Source organism: Tenrec ecaudatus, chromosome 1 (assembly GCF_050624435.1).
Source record: "Tenrec ecaudatus isolate mTenEca1 chromosome 1, mTenEca1.hap1, whole genome shotgun sequence".
Taxonomy (NCBI): domain Eukaryota; kingdom Metazoa; phylum Chordata; class Mammalia; order Afrosoricida; family Tenrecidae; genus Tenrec; species Tenrec ecaudatus.
In genome coordinates, this window is record NC_134530.1 from 160,070,820 (window position 1) to 160,094,185 (window position 23,366).

Sequence of the window (23,366 nt, forward strand, 5' to 3'; positions counted from 1 at the left end):
CGCGCGGTGCATGCTGGGAAGCGGATCCTCGGAAGTAGGAGGCCGACCGGAAAAACACCGGAAGCGGGAGGGGACACGCCCCTCTCTTGCTACGGTGGCCTGAAGGGATCGGCGGGTGCAGGGAGCGCTGATACATTGTTTCTGGGACCCACGGTCGCTATGTCTTTCAAGAGAGAAGGAGACGATTGGAGTCAACTCAATGTGCTCAAAGTAAGCGCCAGAGGAGAGGGTCTGGAGCAGCTTCAGCCGCCTCTGAAGACGATGAAGGAGCTGTGTGTGGTTGCTCTGAAAACAGCTCCGGGTGGTGCGGGGCGAGCGGGAGTCCGGCTACTAGAGCTCCTCCTGTGGTCGCTGATCCCCTTTGGTCCTTAGTCCCTTTGACTCCTCGTCCCGTCGTTTCCTCTCCAGTTTTCCCTCCTGTCCCGCTAATCCCATCCAGACTTCTCCCCCTACCCCTTCAGAAACGAAGAGTCGGGGACTTGCTGGCCAGTTATATACCGGAGGATGAGGCGCTGATGCTCCGGGACGGACGGTGAGACTGAGCGGTGGCTGAGGCCGAGGGAGGCTCAATACGTTTTTGCTGTTAAGGAGGAGTCCTGCAGTATCGCGAATTCTTTGGCGGGGAGTGGACGACTGCAAGTGGCAGGGATATGTGTGGTGGAGGTTAGGAAACCTGGAATGTTGGGCTTTGGCAGGGACCCGACAGCAGGTCTCCCATCCCGGTTCCTTTCCTCAGCTTTGCTTGTGCTATCTGCCCGCACCGGCCTGTGCTGGACACCCTGGCCATGCTGACTGCCCACCGTGCAGGGAAGAAACATCTGTCCAGTAAGTTTAGAGGAAGACAGCGGATAAGGAGTAATCTCTGCAGACCATTCTTGGGACTTAGCTTTAATTCTCTTTCCCGTGCTCCTCAGGCTTGCAGCGTTTCTTTGGCAAGAAACAACCAGGCAAGGGGACGGAACAGCTTCCAAGACAGCAGAATGGATTGAGGGACGATACCAAAGCTGAGGTAATTAGGAAGGGGAAAGTGTGTCTCCAGACTTGAAGGGTTTGGACTTCTCAGGTCTGCAGGCTCTGACCCTTTTCCCACGACTTCCATACCAGGCTCCTCTGCTGGCCCAAACGCGATTTCTCACCCAGAGCGCTCTGCACAGAGCTCCCCACTATAACAGTTGCTGCCGGCGGAGGAAGTACAGGTCCGTGGGAGAAAATGACGGGGAATAAGGAGAGCATAGCATTACTGCATTGGCTCTAAAATTTATGTCTCTGATCCATTTTGGTTCATTTGTATAGCTACAGTGGGCCTGGGGTACACGGTCAGATTACGCAGTTGCCCTGGCACGAAGAAAACTAGTCTTTCTCCACTGAAGGTTTCTGTAGTAGGGGGAATTGAAAGTAGGGGAATAACTGTGGAAAGGTATTTCCTAATGGTTAGGGTCAGGAAAAGATGGAGATAGTGGCGATCTAGAATTTCTGGTGTAGGGAGACCGGGACAGAAGTCTCTAAAATGAATGTTTTTCAAATCGTATTCTGAGGAAGACTAGTGCTCTGAAGTTACTAATTGGTATTCCTGGAGAAAGTGACGTGAGTCATCTCCAATAAAGTGTGGGAAATGATGCTTGGTAATTCTAGATGACGGACAGCTGTATTAGCCTACTCCAAGGGCTCTACAAGGTCTTGAAATTAATCACAAGCAGAAACTTGAATAATGTGGCTTAACCCAAGCTCTCCCAAATAATTTTTTTTATTTCACAGTCCTCTTTATGCAAAATGATTAGCTCGAGGAACGTAGTTGAGGAAACACTGATTTAAGGGTTGGGAGTGACGGGGAGAGTTGGTCCTTTCCTTAACCACTTTTATAGACTTCTTTCCTTCTCTACCCAGATCTGAAGCCCCTGGTCCCTCAGTCTCCACGACCCCTTTGCCACCCCCAGAGGTTGAACTCCAAAAAGAGAAGATCAGCAGGGAATCTGAGCCTGAAGATGGTCCACAGGCCAAGAAGTCAGCAACCGCCCCAGCCCCCGCCCCCATGAGCCCCACACGGAGACGGGCCCTGGATCATTACCTCACCCTTCGAAGGTGAGTCTGGTCCCTTGCCTCCCGTTTCCTCTTTTTTCCCTCTCTATCCTTTTCTCAAACCTCCTCAGTTTGTTTTCGTATCCCCACTAACTTCCTAATAAACCCTCCATCCCTCATGTTGACCCAGGTTGTTTTCTCTCATCTTTCCAGCTCAGGATGGCTCCCAGATGGACAAGGCCGATGGGTGAAAGATGAGAATGTTGAGTTTGACTCTGATGAGGAGGAACCCCCTGGCCTCCCCTTGGACTGATGCCATCCCTCCCCTTGAGTTCCCCAATAAACGACCACAGTCACTGGGAGCCTACTTTTCCTGGAGTCCAGTTCCTTGTCCCTTCCCAGGATTTCCAATCTGTTCATTCCCAGGCTAGACACTCCTTCCCTATGATGTACACAGCTTCCCATACTTCTAACCCTCCCCCCACCTTCTACGGAAGGCATGCCAAGCGTCAGCTGCATGCAGCCCGATGCCCTATTAATAAGTCTGTCAGAAGGAGGTCTTTGCCCTTCATGTTGTCTGCCTCCTTCCCACATCCACTAAAAGTCCTTTACCCTTCAAATCACATGAAGGCTATGGGTAGGCACTGACAAGGGGGCAGGGGTGGGCACACTGGAAATGCTGAGATGAGATACCTTGTGAAAGTTGAATAGATCAAAGGCGTTGGCAGTGTCATAGGGAACACCAAGGGAGGGAGCTTTGCCACCTCCTGGTAACCTGAACCCCTGCCTTCTGATCCCCAGAGTATAAATAATCCCCTGGTGAGCTGGCAGTATTCCTTAGAGGTTAGTGCCAAGATTCCCACCCCAGAACCCAAGGAAGGACGCGGAGTGGATGGACAGAAGGACCTTTATGTACAGGAGGGAAGTAGATGAGGCTTTAAGCGGGTGCCCAGCTCTGATCGGTACAGGACAGGCAGCGTCATCTCTTCTTTTGCTGGCGACCTGTAAAGAAGAGACGCCCTTGTTCCAGCCTTCCGCGAAGCACTCTTCTCCCTGAAGAAGTCGTGGTTGAAGCTACCTGGCAGGCCCACACTGCCTTAAGAAAACAAGAAACGACTCCGCGAGCCGAGAAAAGGTGCCTCTGCCCAGCCACCTCTAGCTTCCTCTCCTCCTCTCCGCTTCTCTCTGAGGCGCTTCAAAACGTTCATGGGAAATGGGACGAAGATGAAGAGAATGAAGTTTTTCCATGACCGTTCCCAAGCCCCATTGTGTATATCCCGCCAGGGGCGGCGGGCTTTTCTGCCCAGCTTCCTTCCTGATCACTCAGGATTTGAACTCCTCCTTTGACTGTTTTCTTTGGCAGCCTCAGCGCTGTTTGCCCCTCAGTCTGCAGTAGAAGTCTCCCCCAGCAGTCCCCTCTTTGCCCCCGCCACCCTCTCGTCCACAATCACTCACGGAGTTCATTATTCCGGGTCATGGCTTGGGCGGCCCGAGCTCGCGGCCCCTGCTGGGTGAAGTGGTAGCCGAAACGGACAATGGAGGGACACTGTTCTAACACAGTGGCCATCTCCATCTCCACGGCGTCACCAGGCCACTGGCGCTGGAGAAATGGAGAGACAGAGCCATCCGTGACCTAGGGGCTATTCACTGTGCCAGACCGCGGACCCCTCTGGGAGGTCAAAGAGGCCTGTTTCTGCTGAGGTGACTCGATGAGGTGGTGGCTCCGTGAGAGGCCTCAGTGGGTGGTAGCTGAAGGCAAAGCCTGAGGAAGGGAGTGCTGACCTGGTTGTCCACCCGGAGCTCGGTGAGGGTGGCATTTTCCCGAACGGCCTTGAGCACAGCCATGAGCCCTGTGCTGCTGATGAAGTTGGACTCGATGTTGAGGCTCTGGAGGCTACGGTTTTCCCGCAGCATGTCGGCCACCGCCTGGGTAGTAGGGACTTGGGTTAGGGTTAGGGAGAAGTTTCACAGATGACTGAGGAGAGAAAGAACAGGAGCAAGAGGGAACACGGCTCTGAGTCCTTGAGCTGGAAGGGACTAGAGGGGAGCGGCGGGGAGGGCAGGTTTGGGGGGCAAGCAGGAGGATGGGGTGTGCAGTGGAGCTGGGAGTGTTAGGGCTGTGGCCCTTTGGGGAAATGAGCTGAGAATCAGCCTTGTGGGTGGGAGGGCAGCCCTAAGAGATCCCTCCAGCATGACCCCTGCTGACAGCTCTGCCAAGGGTGCCTGCCAGAGTGGGGGGAGCGGTAGGGAGGTCGGCGAGCCTTACATTGGCGATAGGGTCACCACTCTTGGTGGCCACCAGGCTGAAGCTCCGGATGTAGGTGTTTGTCTTCATGGCCTCACACAGCTCAGTTAACATGGGTATGGGGATGTCCTACCAGGAGGAGACCAGAAGATATCGGGCTACGGGCCTGGCCGTGTTGGAGTCATGATCCCACTTAGGTGGAGGACTGGCATCAATACCTGTATGTTATTGAGGTTCACCTCCTCCAGCTCCTTGTCGTTGCTTTGAATTTTCTTTAGTATCTCCTCAATGTTGGTGGGATTGGGGGGCTCATCTGGCACTGGCTTATACTTGTCAGGCTGCACCACACCTGGTGGGTGAGGGCAGGAAGGGAACCCCACCATGTTCCCCACCATCTCCCATTGGTCCTCTTCCCGAGTCAGCCGGCTTCACCCTTTAGGATTATTTCCCAGACTCTGGGACTACCTGCCAAGAGTCCTGGGGTCGAGCTCCGCCCCCCCCCCCCCACTCACTGCTAATGCCTTCAGTGTTGCAGATGTCCCCGCTGCAGATGGCATCATAGTACTGCTTGTTGCTCATCAGCGTGTACATGCCCAGAATCGCTGGAGAGGGAAAGCAGACAGGGCGCGAGGCTGAGAAGGGCGGGCTCAGCACCTCACCACCTCATTCTGAATCTGTCGGCTGCAGCCTTTGTGAGTCCCGACCTCTTCTACTGCTTCAGCGGTTCCCCATCCTCCCTGGGCCCTAGGAGGTCCCTCACTCGGGACAGGAGAGAATGGCCCCTGTGAGTTTGTGAGACTCTTTATGGGAGTAGAAAGCTCCATCTTTCTCCAGAGGAGCGGCTGGTGGTTTCGAACTGTGAAGCTTGCTGTTGTTAGCGGCCGATGCACCAGTGCACCACTGGGCCTCCTATACACTGCCCCAGGGAGTCATTTTTCAAGCATTCAGAGGGCTAAGGGAAGGTCCCTACGGAGCACTAGAGGGTGGGAGAGTCCTCCCAGATTTCCGCCTAAAGAGTTCCACTTGCCTTGGCTTCTACAATCCCTATAAAACGGCCCTCAGAGGTGTTAACTGAGTTGAAAGGAAATGAATGAATCGATACAAAATCAAGAAAAGTTAAAAACCTTCAAGGTTTTCTCTGATCTCTATGACCTGATTCAGGGCCTTCCCCACTAGCCCCCTGCCTTAGCCAGGGTCGGCCTCTGCTCCTCCCATCCTCAACTGCCCCCAGCTGCCCACCTGCAATGTCACACATTTCAGCGTCCGTGGCATGGGACAGTGCCTGCTCCAGCTCCGGTTCCAGGGTGATCTGCTCCTCAGCTGGAATTTCCCTCTTGGGCTGAATAAAGGGTTTCCCTGATGGGGAGATGAAGGCAGGCTCAGGTAGAGGCTGTCTCTCCCATGAGCTGGGCCTCCAGTGTCCCTCTCTCAGAGTGAATCTGCTACAAGCTCAGGAATCAAACTGCTGAGCCTTTGTTCTCATGAGGAACTCAAAAGTGTACGCTCCTCGGGATGCAGGCAGTAGGGCACCAAGGCCCTGGGAAGCTCAGAGCTGAAAGGTTGGAAGGGGCAGGGAGTTGGCAGGGTGGGAGCTCAGGAGAGACAGATGTTTGGGTCCAGGAAGCATGGATAGCAGGGTCCCCATACCCTTCTTCTCGCCTGTGAAGGGCACCAAGTCATCACGCTCCTTGACCTCTAGTGCCTGCTGTTCCAGGTACTGCAAAAGGGCCTCTCGGTCCAGCGGCCCGGTTGGGCTCTTCTTTGTCTGGTCACGTTGTCTGAATCCAGCAGGCAGGAGCATGTTCTTAGGGATGAGTTTTGGGGGGCAAGTCAGATCTCTATTCTGAGCTGGGCCACCTCTAGGGCTCCCTAAAATATCTTCAGACATTTTTTCCCCTGGCCTTCTTGGGACTGCAGGCCCTGTAGACAGACAACCCTGGTCTTAGCCACCCAGGGCCCAGCACCCTTCCTTCCCAAACTCCTGGGGACTGCCACCCCTGGTTCCCACGGATGGTCTGGATTCCACAGAGGCCCCTACCTCGGGGTCCATTTCCTGTAGCTCGCAGTCCAGCTGCTCTAGCTCATCGGGGCTCAAGGTCCTTAGGATCTCATCTTCATCTATGTCTCTGTATTTCTCCAGTTCCTTCTGATATGATGACATGATGGCCCCCACCCCTCCCTGCTGTGCTGGGCGCCTGGGGAATATGGGGAGAGTGCGTGAAAACGGAGGGAGGGAGTGGGTACAATAGGATGGAGATCATCAGGGCAGAGCAGAGCAGAGGAAGAAGTTAGGGGAATGTGAGGTTGCTTGTAGGTCAAAGCAGAAGCGCCTTTTCCCTGCTTCCAGCCACTCTGCATGGGGATCCCAAGCACCCACGCTGGGTTTGCCTTCCCACTGTATGACAGAGACACCTTGGCAGCAGCCCTGCCTGCCCTATAACCTGTAACAGCTGCGGGGAGGCCCTGCCAACACAGCTGGCTCTGAGCCCAGTTCCTATGGAAGGGAAGGAGGTGGGCAGAGACCTCCAGGGAAATTCCTTTCTTTCCCAGAATCCTGTTTTTCCCCCAAAAGCAAGTAGGAAACGTGTAAGATCATGGGGGCAAGGAGGACGGTTCTCTTGCCCTTCCCGTTTCCTCTTTTATTGTAGAGCAGATCAAGAGTTCCTTGTCCGTGTTTGCTAGATTTCTAGATCCTGACAAAGCCCGGGTTCAGAAAGCCGTAGGGACTTCCAGGTTGGGGGAAGGGTGGTTAGACCTCAGAGTCCCCCTCGTTTGTCCCTAGCTTTGAACTGGAAGGTGACACTGACTCAATGGGTGGGAAATGCCTTCTACATGGGATAGCTTGTCTCAAATCAGTGGACAGATTGAAGCTGCGTGGTCTTTTACATTTGAAGAGTACATACAAGCTACACATTCACACCGTGGTAAATGTGCGAGTGACACAAACGTTGAGACACTGAACTTAAACTACAGACGGGGCAGGAGACAGTGGCAGAAACATACCTGTGACAGGCAGACGGAGGGACCATCCCCATTATTCCCAACTATTGCCACTCTCCTCCTCCCATTTCCCACCAGACTTTGACCCATAAGCCCCCTGCCTTCCCCACCTACCAGTCCTGATGGCCACCTCCCCTTCTGTTGGTCGGTCTGTCTGTTCTGCAGCAGCAGGAGGAGCCCGGTGCCGGGGAGAGGGTGGGGGAACAGTGAGCTCAGCGTTTTATTATTTTAGATCTGGCAAGGTGGGGGTAGTGGGAGATCACATACACACAGCCCCCATACCCTGCCCAGCCTAGAGAGCCTCTAGTGGCCGCTCACAGACATGGCACTTCCTCCCCTTTGTCCCGTACAAACCCGAGCCCTGCTGTTCTATTAAGAAGCAGATTGCTACTTAGTTGGCACCTGCTACGTTCAAATTTCCTGAGGCATATAAAACTTGAAAACTTAAATTTACAGCCACTAAGTCGATGTCAACTCGTTGTGACCCAGATAGGGCAGGGTAGAATTGCCCCTGGAAGTTTCCAAGGCTGTACTTTTCTTTTGAGACTATATTTAAGGGAGTAGAGCCTTGCGGTTAGTAGCCTAAAGTGTAACTACTATAGGACACCAGGGCTCCTTATGAGGCATATAAAGGTGAATATAGTTTTGTTTTGGTATCTTAATTCTAAAGCATTAATTAGAATATAGTTGTAGGTGTACTCTACAATTAAAAAAAGGTAACTCGTAATAAATGCTATCAAACCAATATAAAGATCAACATATACTCCAACATGTACAAATACTTCTTAGTCGCAACCCTCTAATAGACACCAGACAAAAGGGATCGTTCTATTTTATTAGATTAAAAACAAAGGGGAAGGAATTCCGAAGAACAACATGGTTGGGTAGAGGTCAGGGATGACAGAGAGAAGCGGGAGACTTCGAGAAACCCAAGTCAGGCAAGGAGGAGGCTGCTAAGGATGCGCCATCTCATTTGATGACGATTTTCTGACGCAGAGCTCGGGGCCCGGGGCCTGGGAGGGGCTCCGGAGGTGGAGGGCCAGGGCCCAGGGCTGAGGCAGTTGGTGGCAGTCCATGGGCAGTGATGTACTTCTTGTAGGCCTCACGAATGATCTTGAAGGCCCGGGCAGTAGCATAAGGTATGTCTGTAACCGGGTCTCGGTATAGGGCTGGGCGATGTGTCACTGGGCAGACTTCCCGAACAGGGACCTTTGGAGGCCGCCCTTGGGGGAACCATTCCTCAAACGTCGCATCATCACTGAAGGTGATGAAGGTGCGTGAGCAGCGGGCAGGGGGGACAACAGGCCCAGTTCCAGCGTGGGGAGTCAGCGCTGAAGCTGTGGGAGCAGGTTCAAGTCTGAAAGCAAACAAGAGACGAAAACGAGTCAGGAGCCAAGGAGAGAAGACGACGGATACAGAAAGAGGCCAGGCAAGAGAAAAAGGAGGCAAAACGAACGGTAGGGAGCAGTCTGAGAACCCTTCAATACCTGGGACAAAGGAAAACGAAAGAGAAGGTGCTACAGGAAGGACTCTGGAAGACCACCTCGTTGTTAGGGAGAACTGGGGAGGCCGGCAAGTGAGATGGGGCCCGAGAGAACCCGAGCTGAATACAGAAGGGGAACCTCTTTCCTCCTCCCAATGACTCACTCACCCTTCCACATCCACATTCTCTTCCTTGGGGCCTGGCTCCCCAACAAGTGGCACTGTCACAGAGTGATAGGTGATAATGGGCCCAGGGCACTTCCGTTTCTTGTGAACCTGCTTCTTTTTGTCAGCCTCAAGTCGCTCATATGTCTCTTCAGGGTAAAAGGAACACAGGAATCGTTAGTGTCTCCCCTCGTCTCACCAAAAATGCTGCTCCTTTGTCTCAAGGATCTCCCTGGCTGTCTGGCCACTGCTCACTTCAGCTACAGCAAGTGTCCTGCAGCCTCCAGCACCTCACGTCCCGCAGGTTTTCTGTTTGGCCTGCTCTTCATGTCTTCTGGCCACTTGCTTCCTCTCCCTCGGCAGTGCAGCACTTGGGGACACCGCTCAACAGCAGTTTGGTGCCGTTTGCAGCCTTTCCTTGATGGGCAGTGACTGTGACTCCAATTACCTATGATATTATCAGGCTCACCCAATAGTCTACATATCAAGGGGCTCAATACATGTTTGTTAATGAATACACAGCTTTAGCTATTCCTGGCTCCTTTCCTCTGAAGGAACTCCAAATTTCCGTGTCATTCTTAAACGAGTGCGGTGTGGACGCAATCCTTTTTAAGTATGAGTACCACTCTATGTCCCTCTCCTCCCCCCAAAAGTCTCTGCAGTGGCATGACTTGAAGGGGCAGGGCTTTCTCTCCCGGACTCACCCTCGGGCTCCTCCCCTTCTCTGGAACCCTTCCTTTAGCCTTGACTGCTTTATTAATAGCAGCTCACCGACACCACGGTTTGTCTCAACTGAAACCTGGCATCTGCAAAGGCCACCTCTTCCCCCATGGCCTTCTGGGGAGGCTGCTAGTTCTCTCACACCTCACATGAGAAAATAGGCCTGGGTCCTAGAAGCCCCCCACTGTGGCTCTCCGGTCCCTGTTCCTCTACCTTGCCCCTAAGTCCCTTCCCTACCAGTTCTCCAAGGTCTGGGCACCTGCACTCACTGCGGACTTACTGCGGACACCAGTTTCCTCTGCCTTTCCACCTTATCGCCGATCACCTTAGTCGCCCTGGTGACTTCAACGTCCACATGGGCAAGCCTTTTACCACTAATCACCAACAACCTTCTTGAAGCCGGCCCATCAGTTTCTCATGGCTCCACAGCTTCAGTGTAAAGGTCTCTGCCCTCCTCCTCCTGACACCCGTTCCTCGACTTCTTCCAGGCACCTAGGGCATGACCCCTCCGCACCCTCCCCATCCCCCGGGCCTCTCAGCCTGCACTTCCTTTCTGAGTTCCTGCCCACATACACTGAAAAACAAACCAACAAAACCAACTACACAGCAGGTGTTATGAACCAAATTGCTTCCCCCAGGTATGCATTGTAATCCTATCCTTTACGCCTGACGCAAACCATGGTATTTTCAATCACCTCATATACACATGAAAATTGGGCACTGACCAAGGCATCTGAATGATGGTGTTGGCTAAAAAATATAATGACCATGAACTACCAAAAGAACAAATCTGTCTTGGAAACAGCACATCCAGAATGTTCCTTAAAGGAAAGGAGAGACTTCGTCTTACGTACACTGGACAAGTTACCAGCAGAGAGCAGTCCCTGGAGAAGGGCATCAGGCTCGGTCAAGTACAGGGGCAGAGAAGAAGACGGATTGACCCAGTGGCTACGACTAGGGGCTTGAACATCGTTAACAAGTCTGTGGATGACTCAGCACTAGGTGGTGGTTTGTTGTTTGTACACAGGGTCCTCATGAGTCAGAACCAACTCAGCGACATCTAACGACAACGACAACAGTAGAAGCCGGGCTTGCCTACAGGGCTCAGACTAAAGTGGCGACGAGAAACACGGAGCTGCGTGCTATCATCTTAGGTAATACGCACGGCACCAACAAAAGACTGCTTTAGGAATGTGGGCTGGGACACTCTTCTGGGGAGGCTTTTAAGGAGAATGAACATGTGGCTGGACAACAGAAGGTGATGCTTTTTGTAGCAAAGAACTTGTCTCAATGATGTGAAACTACAGTAGAAGGCAGAGTTTATAATGACAAACTTGGATACTTGGCTGATGTGATTTCTCAGGGGCTGCGTAGTTTCTCCTTACTCCTCATAGTGAAATGGCGAGGAAGCCAATGGACTTAAAAAGGAATGATACAAAAGTAAAACAGAATTTAAGGAACTAGAAAGTTCTAATGGAAAATAAAGAATGTCCTAGGACGTGGCCACACAATCTTCTGCAACATCAATTCAGCCTGTGCCTGATGGATTGGACTGATTACCACAGCGGGCCGAGCAGCTTAGAACAAGTTGGACAGAGAAAGGAAAACAGAGTACTTGCCTCATGGAATTCTGTATGCGGAAGAGAAAAAGAGCAAAGAAGCTGTGTCTATTGTCCACCAAGAAAACAGGACAGTAGAACCCTGGCCCTCTACCGCATCGGCAGTCAACGTCATCAGACTTTGACTTGAACGTCGAGAACATTCTGCATCAGGCCTCGAACAAAACATCGGAATCTGACCCGACGCACATGATTTTTGTAAAAAGCAGGTCATGTTTCAGTCACTCAGCATTAGTTGGCGTTTTTAGTACACATTGCTTAAACCTTTGGGGGCTGTGTTCCAAGTGTTTGCTATTATTTTCTTATTGTTTGCAGCTTTTCATACTGCTTTTGGATAAAACACAGGAGTCCTAAGAGAGTTTTTTGAAAAGAATCATCAGGAAAACGAACTGGTAACCGTGTTACTGATATTGCTGATGATGACTTAGTAAACCCAGTTAGAAAACAGTTAAGGAAACGACAACAGCTGACCACATTAGACAGATTTTTTAGAGAGCGACCCAGCCAGGTCCTAGTGAAAAAAGACAAAGAAGGGGGAACACTTCTGAAAAGCAGCCACCAGTTGATTCTTATGGCAGGGGAGTCCACTTCCAAACAATGACTCTCTCTCCATCCCTCCTCTCCACATCTGTGTCCACACATCCAGATCCTCATCAATCTCAAGGTAGGGGACATACTGTAGTTGTTAAAAACTTTTTAAATGTTGTTTCTTATTTAAATTATATTACTTAACTCTGAACTTATTTACTTTGAAATGTGTGTGTAATGTTTTGTATAAAAAGGTAAGGTTAGGGTAAAAACTTGGTGGTCAAGATGGATTAATTTGTTTTCAGTTATTGCTATTGGGAAAAAAATGATTTGGAACTCAATTGCATCACATCTCAATGCTCCTTCTAGAACGGATTCTAGCGCCGAGGTCCGGGCTTCTATTGTACCATTTCCAGAGCAGCTCAGGGATCACAGAACTATTGGAAGGAGCAGAGGAAACAGGACCTTCTCGGATTCAAAGGGTGGGGGCATGGCCCCGGCCGTCATTAAGGGAAAGCAGGCAGACAGGCCACTTCCCAAAGCTAAGGAGATAGTGTTGTCATAGCACAAGGAGGCCCGCTGGGGTCTAGGGGCTGGTGTCTCCATTCAGATGAACAAGGAGAATAAGGCGGCCCAGAGCTCAACACATAGAATTGCCAGCTCAGTGGGCTGGAAAGCAGAGCTGAAAGCAAGCGCTGAGATGAGGGGCTTTTCCCCAGAACCTAAAAAGCAACGTTAAAAGAGGCCATGGTCTCAGAGAAGTGGATTCTTCTCACGCTTTGAGAGTTAATGTAAATTGTCGTCTGGGTTTGGGGGTTGGTGCCTGTTAGCGCTTCGTTTCTTCAATTTTTCCTATTTATAATGGGGTGTCTACATTTTGTCTATTTTAGAAGCAGATAACTTTTAGTCTAGATTACACATTAAATTAACAGATGAGGAGGAATTTTGCTCCTAGGTGGAATAAGCCTAACATCCCCCAAATTGTATTTAGATGATTCAGAAGATGAGATTTGGGGCTTGGAGTTGATTCAGAATTTTGGCATGACACGATGGGGTAAATGTGTTGTGCATTAGGAAGTACGTGAACTTTGAGAGGCCAAAGGGTAGAGTGTTATGAACTGTACTATAATTCCTAACCTCTATGCCTATGGGTACAATCTCATTTGGGAATGGGTGGTCTTTGTGATGTTAGCAAGGCAGGATTAGCATAGGGTATAATCTGAGTTAGTCACTTTTGAGATATGAGAGAGGTTAAGCAAGCAGGTGAGCGAAGGAGCCAAGCCACATGAAGCCTGTCCAGGAACGATCCATTGACAGTACGCGCTAGTGCTTTGTGAGCGATGAAAGCGAGATACAGGTCGGTCATGACATTTGTCTCCCGTCTCATGGCGAGTAAATAGCAGGACCTGGATTTAAAATCAGTTCTATGTGATTCTTATTTTACCCCAAAAGTACCTCAATTTAGCTTGTTCTACTCTCCCTTATTCCTCTTCTCCCGACTCCCTGGTTCTAAACCTCCATTGCTTTGGTTCCTCTAGTCCTCCAGGTCTCACAGCCTTGTCAGCCCCACTGGCCACTCACTGCTCCTGGACCCACGGACTGACCCAGTGAACGGAGGTTGAGCTCCTCTGTGATCTTGGCCTCCCTAAGCAGCTCCTCCTGGGTCAGTGGTCGCTCATAGTGGGGCCCCTTTCGCCGTCGCGACTGGCCCTGCCTCTCCTGTACCCGAAGGAACGTCTGTCGCGTGTGCTCCGCTGTAGACTGACGCATAGACTTCCGACCTGAGAAGACAATCAGACAGGAAGAAATCTTGAAATATCATGACTGCCCTCTTTATTCTGAACTTTAATTGGAAGTAATTTCAAACATGTAAGTTATATACGCATAGCCCTTTGCCGCTAAACACTTCAGTGTGCGTTTTCTAAGAATAGTATGGTAAGTGTTGGACTGCAAATTCAGCGGGTCAGAGCCACCAACAGCTTATGGGGAAGCTTGAGGCTATTGGCTCCCTTACAGATTTACAGTCTTGGAAATCCTATGTAGCGCTGGTACGAGCTGGAATCAACTCCATGGCAGTGTGTTTTTTCCTTTTAAATGGACCATCTATACTTTTTTTTGCCTCACAAATTGGCCTGTAAACCCTCTATAAAATTATTTTCTCACTGATACGAACCCCTTAACACAGCGGTTCTCAACCTGGGGTCTCGACCCCTTTGGGGGTAAATGACCCTTTCACAGGGGTCGCCTAAGACCATCGGAAAACACTTATTTCCAGTGGTCTTAGGAACCGAGAGGCCACTCCTCTGTCTGTCTCAGAGCGGGTCCACCACATGCAGATACCCCGCCTATGAGAACCCAGCGTGAAGACTGTTACCCATGCTACACCATGCTTTAAGAAAACCTTTCACTTATTTGTCATTAAAAAAATATTTCATAATATAGAATTACATGCTGTTTTGGTTATTCATCATTATGATCTAATTATGTTCAATAGGTAACAATGAAAGTGCATCCTGCGTATCAGATACTTACATTGCGATTCGTAAGAGTAGCAGTGAAAATCATGTGATGGCTGGGGTCACCACCACACGAGGACCTGTCTGACAGGGCCGCGCACGAGGACTGATGAGAACCACTGCCTCACTAGAAGACTGACTCTCTGCCCGTCCAGTCCTCCCGCCACCTGTTCTCTAACCTACACATGAACAGGATTGGCATCCCCAGTTAGTCCACGGCAAGCAATGTTCCGACTCACTGTCCGCGCCTTCATCCTGAAGTTCAAGCGGCAGCAGTGCTTTCTCTTCTCGAGCCTTCTGAGAGCTGCCAGCTGGAGCGCTAACCTTTCGAGGCCTTAAACTCTTGAGAGGTTCCTGGGACCGATTGGGGGAGCAGAGACCAGGGGAGAGAAGAGATAGGGAGGAGGGGGGTTAGAATCTTAACAGAAAACTACCATTTAGCAAATGAAACTGGCATAGGGAGTATTGGGTTCTTCTAGTAAAGAGACCGTCAAAGAAAATCAGAAATCTTTCTGCACCTTATAGGCCTTGGTGACTATTCGGCGCTTCCTTCTTGGCTCTTCTGCTTCTCCATCACTGGATGGTTCATCCCCTTCGTCGATGTCAAAGTCAGAGTCCACCTCATCCTCTGTGTCTGACTGGTCCCCTTGATACTCATCATCACCTGATTCCTGAGGGCAAAGGGACAGGAGGGTAAGGCTGGCATTGGAGATATCAATGCATCTCCAGGAGGAACAGAATCTCCTCATTTTCCAGCTAAGAAAATTGCCCCATACCATTTCCCAATCCAGCTGTTCATTTCCCCAGGACAAGCAGCTTTCCTAACTGATGACTTTTGACTGTGCTTTGCCTATAGCACACTGTCTTACAGAAAACGAAGGACTGTGTCTTGGTGTCTCCTTCCAGGTAGCTCACGGTCTACTGGAGGACAGGCCTGAATCACGAAAAGAAAAGTTTCAATACAAGATAACACACAGAGGACTAACTGACAATAAAACCTTCCAAGGCTCTGTCTGGGAAGACCTAAACTTTATACATTAATCCTTCAGCAATTTTTTCTGCTAAGAGCCAAACAGAAACATGGTGGAGCAAATTTGGTGTGTAGCCCACAGTTTTGTGAAACTCTGCTTTAGGTTTTCAAGGATGAAGACTTGTGCCTTGGTTTAAAGAATGGTAGCAAGCCTGCTCTTCACAGTGTCTCTCTTATCTGACATTCCACATTTACAACAATTTTCCAGCTCTTCTGCTCATGAACTGAGTCTGGCAATAATGAACACCGAGAAGCAAGGAAAAAGTAACATGATTCTTAGTTGTTTGACAGTTATGTAATGATGTGATTGGCAGTTATATAACTGCCAAGTAATTTTTGTAGTTTGAATACATCTTTCATATAATTATAAAAGATGCATAATGACCAGTCCTTGCAGACTAACCATGATGACAAAGTTGAGGAATGGGTAAAAGATCACCAAGAGCGAAGGGGAAAATCACAGGCAGATGGAATAGTAAGGACAAAGGTATAGAACCAAGAATGTATAACATATGCTTTTGAAATATGGATTCAGAATTAAGTAGAGGGTTTCTTAAAGGCAAAAAGCCTTTTCAGCTGAACGTCTTTAGATCCAGCACAGTCGGCTTCCTCTCAATGTTCAGAGCTCGAGGGCTGTAAGATTTAACAGAAGGCTGCATTCAGCCTAAGTTGTTGGTGTTCAGGGCCACACAGTCAGTTCCGTCTCATAAAGACCTAATGTACACTCCAGGGCCCAGGGCCGTCCTCACACTAGTTCTGTTATAAAGAGCCAGAATGCTCTTCAGGAGCAAACACAGAGAGACTTTCTTTCATGTCTTCTGGACGTGTTATCAGGAGAGACCAGTCCTGGAAAGGGACACTATGCGTGGCAACGTTGAGGAAGACCCTGGGCAAAATGAACGGACACAGTACCGTAACAATTCAGCCTATGGAGAAGTTCAAATGCCAGGCTAATAAGTTGCAGGCCAGTGACTGTCAATCTTCTTCCTCTCCTTATCTGTCCTAGATTGATAATCACCACTGAGGTAAATTCACTGTGAGAAATGGCTCATTTCTCAACTGTGTTGGGAGAGATGCACAGTTGGGTGTTGCTACTACTATCGGTAATGGGAACCATGGAACCCTGGAAGATGTAGGGGAGGTGAAACTACTGTGTACAAAGGAGGGCCTGGATGAGAGCCTGGAGTACAGCCTAGGCCTGGGATGGTGCAGATTATAGCTACAGTGGCAGCCACCACAGAAAGGCAAGGCAGAAAAAGCACTTGGGAGTGGGGAAGTCAACTGGGGTAGGTGGCACCTCAAACATGTGGCTCTCTTCAATCAGTGATACAGACTAATGGGCTAATCTTGGTACACATGCTGCCAAAGCAAGCAACACTGACGGGTAATGCGCCAAGCCAGCCGAGTTCAACCTTGCACGGATGACCAGCACTTCCTTCCAGCTGACATTTGCCAAAGACAGCCTGGGAGCACATTAATCCCCTCAGCCCTAACTGGTATTAAGTCCTATCGCTAGAGGATAGTGGTTCAACTACACATAGCTGAGTGCTCAGCAGAAAGGCTTTCACTAACTCATGAGTTTACTATTATTCTTTTGTCTTTTATTGAGGGTCATTACTAAGACATCTGTAACACCATTATTACTTTACTAATTAAAAAATCATTTTATTGAGGGCTACTTTATTTTTATAAAAATTCAATGACACATTCGTCCTTGGACTTAGTTCTCAATCAGTTTGTTTTTCTTGAATGATATGCTCCTTTCTGATTAAAGAAAAACTAAATTTGAGGTGTAGCTGTCAAGCAGCTAAGAGCTAAATTTATTATCGTTTGCTCTAACCATTTTAGCACAGACTCCTGGTACAATGATGTGATCTGTCTCTATGTTTACTGTTCCTACTTTTTGTTTATATAGTAAGCCTACCTAAATCCTTTTTGGAAGCATGAAGGGTACATATTAAATAACTACTCGTAAAATGACAGGAATAGGCTAATGGAGAGAGGGAAATGGGCTGTAGATGAGAGATGAGAAAGTTCTATTTTAAACTACTTGGGTAGAACCACGTACGTAATGACTCGTATTAGTCAACAAGTTCTGTGGATTCTATTTCCTTAGTTTCTTGAAGGAGCTCTGATTGCATAGTGATTACAAGTCAGGCTGCTAACTGCAAGGTTACCAGTTCAAAACCACAGCCATTCCACAGGAAAAAGACAGGGCTTTCTACTCCTGTAAAGATTTACAGACTTAGAAACCCACAGGGGCAGTTCTACCCTATCCTATAGTGTCGCCATGAGTCACTATCAATTCGATGGCAGTGAGTTTTGGTTTTCTTGTTTCAAATTTTCCTTGAAGTTTCCTATTATTATTTTCCTTCCCACTGCAACAACTTCAGTTCAGGTCATCCCCAATTGCCTGGATTTTTGCAGCTGCCTAATCTAGTTTCTAGTCTTCTCCCTTTACATTATTCTCTTCATTAAGATTTATCTCCCTCCCCCACCCTTTTTTTTTAAGTTGGCTGGAACCATGCAGGTTGTTGCAGAAAAAGAAGGCCCTGCTGTTCCAGAGACCCTGAAGATAAAGCAAAGGAATTTCACAGAACTAAAAAGATCAAGTGCCTGAGAAAGAAGTTTGCCTAAAAGATTCTTTAAAGGGCAAGGATGACGAAGCTTATCCATGAGAAAGCTGAGCACCATCACAAGGAACAGAGGCGGATGGACAGTTTGAAATCCGAATGTCTAGGATGGCAAGAAAAGCTGGCAGCTTCTCTGTGCCCGGAGAACCCAAGCTGGCATTTGTTATCAGCATAAGAGGTATCAATGATGTGAGCCCCAAAAGTTGGACAAGTATTGCAGTTTCTTCGCCTTTGCCAGATGTTCGGTGGCACCTTTGTTAAGCTGAACAAGGCTTCTATGAACATGCGAAGGATTGTGGAACCATACATTTCATGGAGGTGCCCACGTCTGAAGTCAGTGAATGAACCGATCTTCATGTGTGGTTATGCCAAAATCATTAAGAAATATATTGTTCTGAAAGGTAACACTCTTGATCGCAAGATCTCCTGGTCAATATGGCATCATCTACATGGAGAATCTGATTCACGAGATCTATGCTCCTGGGAAATGCTTCAAAGCAGCAAATAACTTCCTGTGGTCTTTCAAATGACCTTCTCCACATGGTGGCATGAAGAAAAAGACCACCCATTTCATAGAAGGTGGAGATACTGGCAACAGGGAAGACCAGAGCAACAGGTTTATTACAAGTATCAACTAAGGTATCTACCATGATTATTTTTGTAATCTGGTCAGTTAACAAAACAGTAGCTGCTTTTAAATGGAGAACAAGTCATCTTTTAAAAATTAAAATCTGACCGACCATGGAACTTGGATGAAATCTTGTGTCTGAAGATTAAAAATCATTTACATACACACCCTACAAAATCTGGCCTATGTCTACTTCTGCCAGCCCTTCTTTATTCCCCTTCATGCCCTAGAAAATTAGGGTAAACTTGCAGGTCCCCAATTAGAGCTAGATCTCAGTGCCTTTATCCACTGTCCCACCCCCTCCAGTGTACTGACTACGGGCACCACGCTCCCGGTCCTACTGTGCTTCAAACAGCCATGGCTTACTTGTCACACTGACCTCAACTTAGCCATCAGCCCTCCTCAGAATGCCTACCCTGACCACAGCTCTGGCTCTTATGGATTACTATAACACCCGAGGCTTATCCCTTAGTTTTATGTTTTTCTCACAGATTTTTTTTAACTGCCTCTCGACCCAACTAGTTCTCCTAATGGGGTAAGGAATATGTAAGAGCAGATTGGTGTTTTTAATATTGTTTCCTTAGAGGCTAGTACCTAGCATGCTCTGGGTACTCCATAATATTTAATAAACAGATGCAATCAATAAAAATGTAATGACACTACACTAGGCACAGAACTTACACTGTTGGACAAGGCAGATGTTCTCTAACCTTATGGAGCTTAACATACGAGAGAAATATAGACAAACCAAAACTAACGACAAATCGAGATGTGCTACATGAAGGCAACATACGGGGAGGCTTTTAGGACAGTCAAGGAAGAACTCTAAGGAGACGCTGAGCCTTGAAGGCTGACAAAGGAATCGGCTAAGTCCTTCTAACTTGGGGAGAGATTGCTTTCTGCATCTCAGGTAAAGAATCGCGCAATTAACCATCATCATAAACCCGGCGTGACTAGACGTCAATAGCTAGGTGGGAGATGTAGTTAGAGAAATACACAGTAGGTTTTCTTTCTATCCTCCGGCGCTTCCTTCTACTGAATTTCTCCATCCCTGACCCCCTCAACCGTGTTTTTTTAAAGGCCTCCGTTGCACGTCCCCCAGACTCCCCACCCCGTCCCGTAAGAGCATTCAGACTCCTCTTTATCCCCGCCTCCTTCTTTGTCAAGACTCCTCACTTCGCTTCCTCCCCCTCTTCCTGGACCCGGCTCTTGCCTCTGTAAAACCCCCATAAGTCGTCTGGTAGAATTCATCTTCCTCTTCGGCCTCCAAGAGCCCCGAAAGGCGATTCCCGGCGGTCTTCCGGGGGGCCCGGCCCCCAGCCAAACTCATACCGACCCCGAGACTGCGCCGCCACCTGCGGCCCCTGACCCAGCTCGGTTTTCAGCGCTCGGCGCTCGATACCACTACCTGCGGATGGCAGACGTGCCGGAAACGGGACGTCTGCAGGCAGAAGCAACAGAATGTCGAAAGCTTCTAGTCTTGCTTTATTTTTTCAGTTTAGCCCATTAAGCCCTCCTACCCTTAGAATCACGATTCTACCTGGTGGCACTTATTATCTAAATCCAGAATTTGAGTGTCTACCCGTTTTCTTTGAGTAGCCCCTGCTCCAGTCTTTCACTCTGATGCCAGTAAGAATTTTTCCATTATAGATGACTTTGTCATTCTTCTGTTCAAAACCCGCTACTGCCCCAAATCTTCTACTGCATAGGCTTACCTCTTTGAGAAGAGTATTACTGTGTTCGAAAACATAGTTTATTAGACTGAGTGCAAATGTGAGCTTTAAGGTCTTATAGATGTGTGACCTTACCTTTCTGACCTTCATTTCTTCATCTGTAAAATGGGACTAATAATTATACTGAACTTTTAAAGCTATTATGAAGAATAACTCACCTCTACCGTATCACCACATATATCTTATTCTAGCATCATTCCTCTTAGCCCAGTTCTCTGTTACACCTCCATACTTTTCTTCTCTCCTTAGAATCCCTGTTCTTTCCTGTCACCCTGGCACCATTCTCATTCTGTAAGACAGTGAAGTCTCCTGTCACATCCATTCTTCTCTTTCCAGGAACAGTTGCTCTAACTATGGGGATCATGCCTCCCAGAATCTTTGGGATGATTCCAATTTAAAATAATCTGGAGCATATTTAGGATTCGGTGTCAATATCTGTTTCCACTTGCTTTATCTGAAAATGGGGCTGTCAAAGCATAGCACTTGTCTGTCTTCTATGATGAGACTTTTGATTGTCATGGTTTGTGTGTCTGTCTTACTTATTTGTTTTTATCTTTTTGAAGGCAGTGACTTTATCTACTATACTAGGAACTCTTGTAGTGGGGCAATTGTGGTTACCGGTAAATAATGTACATTGGATGACTGAATTATCTCGAGACAAATGGAATTAATAAATACCAATCCTGTTATTTTTGCCTCTGTGTTGCCTTTGTCAACCACCTGACTTCTTTTGGCATGCCATTCTTACTTTAGGAACTGTTTTAAGATGTAAAGAAAGCTTTTCTAAAGTGTGTATGTCTTCCAGGCTCTATATTGCGGACATCAAGTTGCCCCCTGCCCCTCCTGAAGTATATATGGGTGAACTTTTTTTTTTTTTTTAACTTCCTTCGGAGCACCAAGCCAACTTGTCCTGCCCTGCCCTTGCTTCCACACCCTGCCACGTCATCCCGGTTTTGTTATGCTAGGAATGTTACTGGGGCCGACTGACTCTGACTCAGAGGACACTTTAAGGATGAAGTAGGAGTGGGGACAGAGACAAGGTTTCGATGGATGGGTGGGGGTAGGAGATGTCTGCTTCTTAGATACTTCTAGCTCCTCTTCTTAACTTTGCCCTTCATCCATTCATATATTTAGAATTGTGTATTGGTACCTACTTCAGTTACTTGAGATATGAAAATTTGCTAAGATGCTATCCTGATCCCGAAGAGTTCATAGATTTTGAGGGAGACAAATAGTAAACAGGTTGACATACTACAAGGCGTTAAATAACAGTAAACTCTTTCTAGGACATAAAGGAGAAACTAAGACCCCTAAAAAGCTACAAAACAGGAATCTCTTATTTCAGGATGCCTCCACCCAAGTGACATGTCAGGGCTTTATTGGGTCTATTTTTAGTTGTTTTGGTTTTTATTTTTATTTTTTTCAGTTTTTAAAGCAGAAACAGCTTTTTACCTTTACATCAGCTATTAGCTAAAGCAACTCAGGAAATGGTAGTGGCACCATGCTTTCTGCGGAAGCAAAAAGAATTTACTCAACAAATATTGAACACCTACTATGAGTCCAAACCTGTGCTAGGCAATATGCTTTATATAGACTGTTTGTTGCTTAGTTGGGTCAGGGGTGTAGGTCTCATAAAGACGTCACTGACACTGAGTCCCACTGCTGTGAACTTCTAAACAGCAATCCAGTCATTTGAATTTTGTCTACTTTATCACCCACCAGGGGAAGAAGAATCCAGCAGGTGGCAGCATGGAAGCAATTATCTTGGATTTTGGTGGGGGTGGGATAGAAGAGGATATTTTATGGTCTTTCAGGTCCTAGATACCTTTTCATGAACCCAAAAGACATCTGGATAGAATAGCCAGGACATTTTAAGGGGTATCAAACCAGGTGTTTTGATTTCCCCCCCTATACCTTTCCATTTTCTCATGCCACAAATGATTATTGAGCTTGATATATGTACAAAAAAACTGGGCAAATTAATAAGGAAGGCCAAAGAAGCATCAATGCCTTTGATATGGCATTGGTAAAGAATATTGACTATACTATGGACTTCCAGAAAAACAAAAAAATCTGTCTTGGAAGAAGTATAGCCAGAATGCTCCTTAGAAGTAAGACTGACAAGACTTAAGTTCATGTACTTTGGACATGTTATCAGTAGGGAGCAGTCCCTGGAGCATGGCATCATGCTTGGAAAGGAGAGGGTCAGCAAAAAGGAAGATACTTCATGAGATTAATTGACACATGGGGATACACTGGGCTGAAACACAGTGATAGTTATTAATATGGTGCAAGACCTGGCAGTGTTTCATTTTGTTGTACACAGGGTCACTATGCATCAGAGCTGAGTGGGCAGTACCTAAAAACCAAAAACCCAAACCCAATTATGGTGAGACACAAGACTATCTTTCTAGTAGCTTACAATATGCTCAGACAGTTCCCCACCAGGGTTCAGAATCTCCAAGGTTTTCTATTAAAAACTCGAGTGCGTTAATACAAGTCTAGATGATGAGAATAAGGTAATTTTTTTGTTTTGTCTGTATGTTCTTTGAAGCATAGAGAATTAAGACTAAGGGTTTGGATCACACAAAGATTGTGATATATTTAATGGTCTTCGTGACCTATTTTGACAAGACTTTCCTCATTTACCAAATATTTATGCCAAGCCCTGTGTTTGAGGCAATCAGAAACACAGGAGATGTTTCAAAAGGCAAGACGTGCAAGCACAGTGAACTAATAAACAAGGCAGAAAAGCCGGTAAAGGGCCAGGAAGGATTGTTGATGCATTGTGATGTTTTGTTGTGTTGGAGTGTTTCTTGTTTTAGATTCAACTTAAGTACTTCTTCCCAGCATTCTTCCTTGGCTTTGAGAAGAATGAGAAGCCCTGGTAGTGCCAACTCGCTGGGCTGCTAACCACAAGGTAGTGGTGGCTGTGAGGTGCTGTCCACTCGGTTCGAACCACAGCGACCCGATGCACCACAGAACGCAACACTGGCCGGTCCTGCTCATCCTTGGAATTGTTATGTTTAGCCCATTGTTGCAGCTACCATG

The 23,366-nt window shown here is 47.9% G+C and overlaps 3 protein-coding genes across 4 annotated transcripts; 1 reads left to right on the forward strand and 2 right to left on the reverse strand.

The window, feature by feature from the left end:
- The first annotated feature begins 53 nt into the window (after positions 1-53).
- On the forward strand, positions 54-2,395 carry SCNM1 (sodium channel modifier 1). Of its 2 annotated transcripts, none has more exons than XM_075561780.1 (7): positions 54-210; positions 462-532; positions 737-825; positions 915-1,009; positions 1,105-1,196; positions 1,885-2,079; positions 2,230-2,395. In XM_075561780.1, exons 1-7 carry the CDS (start codon positions 160-162, stop codon positions 2,327-2,329), a joined length of 693 nt encoding a protein of 230 aa, XP_075417895.1. In that variant the 5' UTR covers positions 54-159; the 3' UTR covers positions 2,330-2,395. The 2 variants fall into 2 exon arrangements, with proteins under 2 accessions (XP_075417895.1, XP_075417905.1); XM_075561790.1 differs by having other exon boundaries at positions 86-210; positions 409-532.
- A 600-nt stretch (positions 2,396-2,995) lies between these two features.
- Positions 2,996-6,422, reverse strand: TMOD4 (tropomodulin 4). The gene is made up of 9 exons (XM_075540343.1): positions 6,300-6,422; positions 5,909-6,065; positions 5,501-5,617; positions 4,774-4,863; positions 4,480-4,610; positions 4,283-4,390; positions 3,799-3,942; positions 3,472-3,616; positions 2,996-3,018 (listed from the first exon to the last, which is right to left on the reverse strand). The coding sequence occupies exons 1-9, from the start codon at positions 6,420-6,422 to the stop codon at positions 2,996-2,998; spliced, it is 1,038 nt and encodes a 345-aa protein (XP_075396458.1).
- Positions 6,423-8,077: 1,655 nt separating this feature from the next.
- Positions 8,078-19,990, reverse strand: VPS72 (vacuolar protein sorting 72 homolog). The gene is made up of 6 exons (XM_075561823.1): positions 19,796-19,990; positions 14,810-14,962; positions 14,531-14,645; positions 13,380-13,556; positions 8,913-9,057; positions 8,078-8,618 (listed from the first exon to the last, which is right to left on the reverse strand). Exons 1-6 carry the CDS (start codon positions 19,910-19,912, stop codon positions 8,231-8,233), a joined length of 1,095 nt encoding a protein of 364 aa, XP_075417938.1. The 5' UTR covers positions 19,913-19,990; the 3' UTR covers positions 8,078-8,230.
- Positions 19,991-23,366: the final 3,376 nt, after the last annotated feature.

Excerpts from the sequence above, each read along its gene's own strand:
- TMOD4 (XM_075540343.1), bottom strand. The coding sequence starts at position 6,422 with ATGTCATCATATCAGAAGGAACTGGAGAAATACAGAGACATAGATGAA. Across the intron at positions 5,618-5,908 it reads CTTCACAGGCGAGAAGAAGG|GGAAACCCTTTATTCAGCCC; the intron begins GTATGGGGACCC and ends TCTCCCCATCAG. Across the intron at positions 4,864-5,500 it reads TGAAATGTGTGACATTGCAG|CGATTCTGGGCATGTACACG; the intron begins GTGGGCAGCTGG and ends TTCCCTCTCCAG.
- VPS72 (XM_075561823.1), bottom strand. The coding sequence starts at position 19,912 with ATGAGTTTGGCTGGGGGCCGGGCCCCCCGGAAGACCGCCGGGAATCGC. Across the intron at positions 14,963-19,795 it reads CTTATGGGGGTTTTACAGAG|GAATCAGGTGATGATGAGTA; the intron begins GCAAGAGCCGGG and ends CTTTGCCCTCAG. Across the intron at positions 13,557-14,530 it reads TCAGGATGAAGGCGCGGACA|GTCGGAAGTCTATGCGTCAG; the intron begins GTGAGTCGGAAC and ends TTGTCTTCTCAG.
- SCNM1 (XM_075561780.1), top strand. The coding sequence starts at position 160 with ATGTCTTTCAAGAGAGAAGGAGACGATTGGAGTCAACTCAATGTGCTC. Across the intron at positions 1,197-1,884 it reads TGCCGGCGGAGGAAGTACAG|ATCTGAAGCCCCTGGTCCCT; the intron begins GTCCGTGGGAGA and ends TTCTCTACCCAG. Across the intron at positions 2,080-2,229 it reads CATTACCTCACCCTTCGAAG|CTCAGGATGGCTCCCAGATG; the intron begins GTGAGTCTGGTC and ends TCATCTTTCCAG.